Source organism: Oryx dammah, unplaced genomic scaffold (genome assembly GCF_014754425.2).
Source record: "Oryx dammah isolate SB20612 unplaced genomic scaffold, SCBI_Odam_1.1 HiC_scaffold_15, whole genome shotgun sequence".
In the NCBI taxonomy this organism is placed as follows: domain Eukaryota; kingdom Metazoa; phylum Chordata; class Mammalia; order Artiodactyla; family Bovidae; genus Oryx; species Oryx dammah.
In genome coordinates, this window is record NW_024070199.1 from 5,629,680 (window position 1) to 5,635,679 (window position 6,000).

At 36.5% G+C, this 6,000-nt stretch overlaps 1 protein-coding gene across 2 annotated transcripts in view; it reads left to right on the forward strand.

The window, feature by feature from the left end:
* NOX4 (NADPH oxidase 4) overlaps positions 1 to 5,001 on the forward strand; it is a 180,071-nt gene extending 175,070 nt beyond the window's left edge. For both annotated transcript variants that reach the window (XM_040256520.1, XM_040256521.1), the window contains one exon: positions 2,847 to 5,001. In XM_040256520.1, the coding sequence (XP_040112454.1) occupies positions 2,847 to 2,967 (121 nt within the window). In that variant the 3' untranslated portion in view covers positions 2,968 to 5,001. The remainder of the gene's footprint in view (positions 1 to 2,846) is intronic.
* Positions 5,002 to 6,000: the final 999 nt, after the last annotated feature.

The following is a 6,000-nucleotide window of genomic DNA, read 5'->3' on the forward strand; positions in this document are numbered from 1 at the left end:
TTATGGCAAATAGGTGGGGAAAAATTAGACAATGACAGATTTTATTTTCTTGGGCTCCAGAATCACCACAGATGGTGACTGCAGCCAAGAAATTAAAAGACACTTGCTCCTTAGAAGAAAAGCAATAGCAAACCTAAACGGTGTATTAAAAAGCAGAGACATTACTTTGCCTACAAACGTCCATACAGTCAAAGCTATGTTTTTTCCAGTAGTCATGTATGGATATGAGATCTGAACAATAAAAAAAAAAAAAAAGCTGAGCACTGAAGAATTTATGGTCAAACTGTGGTGCTGGAGAACACTCTTGAGAGTCCCTTGACTAGAAAGGAGGTCAAACCATTCAGTCCTAAAGGAAACCAACCCTGAATAGTCATTGGAAGGACTGTTGCTGAAGTTGAAGCTCCAAATCTTTGGCCACATGATGCAAAGAGCCAGCTCACTGGAAAAGACCCTTATGCTAGGAAAGATTGAGGCAAAGGGGAGAAGGAGGCAACAGTGGATGAGATGGTTCAATGTCATCACTGACTCAATGGACATGAGTTTGAACAAACTGTGAAATAATGAAGGACAGGGAAGCCTGGTATGCTGCAGTTAATGGGGTCACAAAGAACAGGGCACAACTGAGAGACTCAATGACAACAATTTTGTACTTTTAGATGTCTAATTCCAAAATTTATTTATTCTTTTCAATACTGTTGCACTTGTTTCTGGCATACAGTTTGTTGCTTGGGTTTAGTTTGATCTTTCCAGAGCTTGCTTTTAAGGTAATGTCAGGAAGATCCCCTGGAGGAGGAAATGGCAACCCACTCCAGTACTCTTGCCTGGAAAATCCACTGGACAGAGGAGCATCATGGACTACAGTCCATTGTGTTGCAGAGTTGGATGCAACTGAGCACACTTGCACACAGTGTATGAGTCCAGGGCACCCTGCAGTCTAAGGCTAAAAGTAAGGTGAGTAAGTGATGTCGCTCAGTCACGTCCGACTCTTTGCAACCCCATGGACTGTAGCCTATCAGGCTGCTCCGTCCATGGGATTCTCCAGACAAGAACACTGCAGTGGGCTGCCATTTCCTTCTCCAGAGGATCTTCCTGACCCAGGGATCAAACCCGGGTCTCCTGCATTGCAGGCAAACTGTTTACCCTCTGAGCCACCAGGGAAGCCCAGTCTAAGGCTAATTTTAGCAAATCCTGCCTACCCTTTGCAAATAAGGTAATGCCTTTTGAAGTCTCCTATCCATTGCCAATATACTCTATATGTAGGTATTTCCATTTTAGCTTGTGGTAATATGAATTGTTGATAATCTTGTATAAACTCAGAATTTTTTGGCTGGCTTCTTCCTAGTAGTTCTTTACTCAGCTTCACAAGGAGATTAGCACTCAGCCAAAGACTTGAAGATACTTCACTGCAGATCTCCAGAGCTTCTTTCTTTTGATACCGCCTCACTTTCCGTATAGCTACTTTAGTCTTCATGAACTCCATTCCTTTCTCTTTAACTCAGTAAGACCACCAGTCTCTGCATGAGTTTCCCTCTTATGAGATTCAGCTTCTTTTTTTAATCATTTGTTACATTATTTTTAAATTTTCTTTTTAATTGGAGGATAATTGCTTTACAATGTTGTGGTGATATCTGCTGTACATCAGTGCGAATCAGTAATAATTATGTATATATCCTCTCCCTCTTGAGCTTCCCCTCTTCCACCCGTCTTGTGCTTCATCTTTTAAATCGCCTTCAGGCAATAAGTAGAGACAATTTTTGTGCTCACCTTATTTTTTTCATTTTTCTTAGGGATGAACAGTTCTGTGCTGCCTATTGGCCAGTATCTGGACATAATAGTTTTATATATTCTTTGTTTTGTCCTATTTTGTAAATGCAAGAGGGTAAATCTAGTCCCTATTACTCCATCATGGGTGCAAGTAGAAATTTATTTTGTGGTTCTTTGTTTCATTTTTCAATGTTAAAAGTTTTCAATAAACCTATATTTTCAGTATTTGTTATAAATTTAGGTACCCATTTAAATGGGTTATCTTTCTGTTCAGCAACAATTATTCTCAGATAATGAATACATACTGTATTTATCCAAGCTGTGATTAGAATTGTTAATCATTTTGATATCCTAGGAAGAATTCAATACAAATCAACAAACTTTGAAGGAAATCAATGTGAAATAGTAGTCATTTCATAGAATGTATTTATTCTATTTGTTAGGAATATGTATAATTTGTCTACTGAAATGTTGGTGAATAATAAAACCTGCTTGGCCTTTGTTACAATTATTGTGGAACATAAATAAAAGAAAACATATCCAGATTAATATTCTTATTGTTTTAATGTGGACATAAATTAGTCACTTAAAATTATTCTTCCAGATTGGTAATAGCTTCCTTGTCTTTTGTCTTATTCACCACGTCTGGTGAAAAGCCATGAGATCTTTCGAGAAAAAAAGTGTCTGTAAAGCATCAAGTCTGAGAAGAACTGGTATGGTCCAGGGTGGATGGGAATTTGTTCACATGTCACATGTGAGGCAGTTGATATCTATCAGTTGCTGCTCTCGACTCGATTTCTGCTCTCATCAGTGACATGCAGACTGCTCAGTCTCTCTGATAATTAACAAATATGTGTTACATTTTTTGAATTATCTTGATTTCTAGCATAAAAAGCATGAGGTAAATAAAATATCTTCTCTTACATTTGGTCATACAGTGGTTGGAAAATTATTTGTATACCAAGATGTATACATTAAGGAATTCACTTTATTAACACTTTAAACCCACTACTGACATCCTTCTTGTCGTGTTCTGCCTAATTTTCCATCTGATCTTCCATTTTCTCTCTTTATCTTTCCAGGAAAACAGTTGGGGTTTTTTGCTGTGGACCCAATTCGATTTCTAAGATTCTTCACAAGCTGAGTAATCGAAACAATTCCTATGGGACAAGATTTGAGTACAATAAAGAATCTTTCAGTTGAAAACCTCTGAGATGAACAAGGACTCTAAAGAAGGAATGAGTGCAATTTCTAAGGCTTTGAAATGCAGCTGAATCAAACAGCTGTGCCATGCCAAACAGCAGCAAGGTTTTCTTATTTATGATTACTTAAAATGGAAATGCAGAGAGAATGTGGCAGGATGACAGGTCACATTACACATTTAATCTGGAAACCAAAGAGGCCTTGAAGGATATCTGATGTGATTATTCACTTTTCACTGCTCAGATTAAAAGAAAACTATTAGGTGCACACTGTTGATTTTTATGGCAGATTCAAGAACTCCCTAGTGAGGAGTTGCACTTGCTCATTGTGAGGCTGATAGCCTTGGTTCTCTTTTAAATTGTTTTTGGTTGAACAAATGCAAGATTGAACAAAATTAAAAATGCATTGAAACTCAGATTACATTTTCTACATGAGTATAAACAGAGAAGCATTGATTTAGCAAAGCTCCAGGCCAATATATTAGGTGTCTGAAAATACAGCACAGGATTCTGAGTTGATACGGGTACTTTGTGCCGCTTGCTCACTACTGATGCCAGTACCTCTACTTGATATCTGTAGGCTGTATGCTCATTGAACCTTTTGCAGATGCTGATATAATATCTATTGATTTTTTAAAATATTTTTCTTTCATCTTTGTTCCTTTGTCTAGGGAAATCTGCCTTCCCTTGGCAAGTGTTAGACACGATGATTTAATCACTCCTTTCCATTCCCAATTTATTTATTCTATTACTATTGCATTTTAATGAGGAAATGTCATTAATGTAAATTATAAAGGGACATACAGACAGATAATTTTATTTTCCTTTTTCAGCATTTTGACCTCCATTATTATTTCCTTTTTTCCCCAGTGTAGTTTATCTTTAGGTTTTAGTTTCTTAGTCTGCATTTTGAAGACTAAGAGTATTGTGGGTATTTTGTCTTCCAGTGGTCACTGAGATATAAATTCTTTCTCTTTTTTTCACATTGGTTTATACTTTATATGGAGACAAAGTGTGGTCACTTCCTTGAATAGGAAACCTGTATCTTACTCTTTATACAAGAGGAAATACTTAATTAGTTATGGAAATTTAAGTTCTGAATCAAGAATATTAGTGATTCACTGTCTGGCATTCTGGGTCTTGATAAAGAATTACTGGGTTTAAAGTCACTGTAGGGACTATGCTGTGTGATCCTATCAGCTTATGCTCCCTGCCCATTATATTCTCAGCTCAGAAAATATATTTCACTACCTTAAGAATTAAGGCATTTTTACAATTTAGTGGTTTTCTTTTTAGACTTGCTATCAAATATAGCACATTGCTGAAATCAGCAACATAGCTTGTCTTGCCTTTGTTAAAATTTTGCATGATATAACATAACATGATGGATTCTACTGTCATCCTTTTGCTCTGACTCGCCAATAGCAATCAAGCATGCTAAACCATCTAGCATTAAATGCCCATAAACATATTACAGCTATTTCTTCCTCTCCTTGGAACTCTTTCTTGTTCTCTCTGGAAGGAAAGTGAGTCAGAAAAAGATATGGGAAATGTGCAATGTTCCTGCAGCTTTAGCTCTGAAGGCATATTTAATAACCAGTACATCTTGGCAACACTTTCTAAAATAAAAATAATTTTCATAAAAACACATAACAGGAGAAAACTCGTAAAAAGAAGTGAGTTAGTACAGGCTTATATGCAATATTCTTTACTAATTATAATTTATTTATGTGATTATGTTAATAAATCTCATTTCAGTAAAACTGGCAGAAGAAAAGTGCTCTTTCCAAGTAGGTCTGCAATACTAGAGGAAACTCTTTGCCTATTTTATTTAAATTCCAGTGGATGTTCAAACACTGAGTGTTAGACATAGGTAATTTTTGCTTCTCTAAGTAGGAATGAAACTAGGACTTCGTCCTGTGTGTATGAGAGCTTTGTTTTGTTTTTGAGGAATTCTTTCTCTGGGGCTAATTCTTATCAGACTGATCTTTAAAAAGTAATTTTAATGACAATAAATGTTAAAATTGAAATGGTATCCTTGAAATCTCTGTAAGCTTCCTTTAGGTTTGCAAAAGATAAAGCAGACAGAATTTTTTCAAGAGACGGCACAAAGTTGAGTGTGCAGCAGTGTAACCTTAGGCATTTCGGTTCTGGGGCTGTTCATGTCCCTGGCTAATGGTGTGACTATGGAAAATTGCTCTTCGCTTTGGGATGAAGATTTCTCATTTGGACCAGACCTGTAGTTATTAGTCTTTTTAGTAATGTATATTTTTGAGAACTTGATTAAAATGAATATTATGACACACCTACAAAATATTACATTTAATTTTGGTGGGCCCACAATCTCCAAAAGCAGGGACTCCTTTTTGAGAACCTCTGAAGAAAATAAGGGTTTCCCAGGGGGTTCAGTGGGTTAGAATCCACCTGCAATGCAGGGAACACAGGAGACACAGAAGACACAACTTTGATCCCTGGGTCAGGAAGATCCCCTGGAGGAGATCATGGCAACCCAGTCCAGTATTCTCAGCTGGAGAAGGCCGTGAAAGAGGAGCCTGGCGGGCTACAGTCCCCAGGGTAGCAGAAAGTCGGACATGACTGAGCTACTGAGCAAACACACACACAAACAGAAGAATCATTTTTATAGTTGTTGTTTTTTTTTTTAACCTATACCTTTCAGTTCTCTGATTTTTTAAGGGGAAACTATCAATTTTTTTTACAGGATTGTTCTAAGAAGTGAGCTATGTAGACAAAGGAAAGGAAATTCTCTTTATATTCCCCCAGACCAAGAATCCATTGGAATTTTCCATTCCGTTTTTAATCTCTTTTGGATCTCCTGTTTTGTGTAAGAGAATGCTATGATTTTTTACATATCAATTATTTTATAATACTCAGATTCACACACATACACACAGACCCCACTCACATATATTTAGAGCTTGCTGTTTTTGTCTTTTGGAGTGTTTTTTCATTTTGTCTTTATTTGTTTTTTTTTAATTCAAGTTAAAGTTTAGATGATTGATAGTTTTTTTTTTTT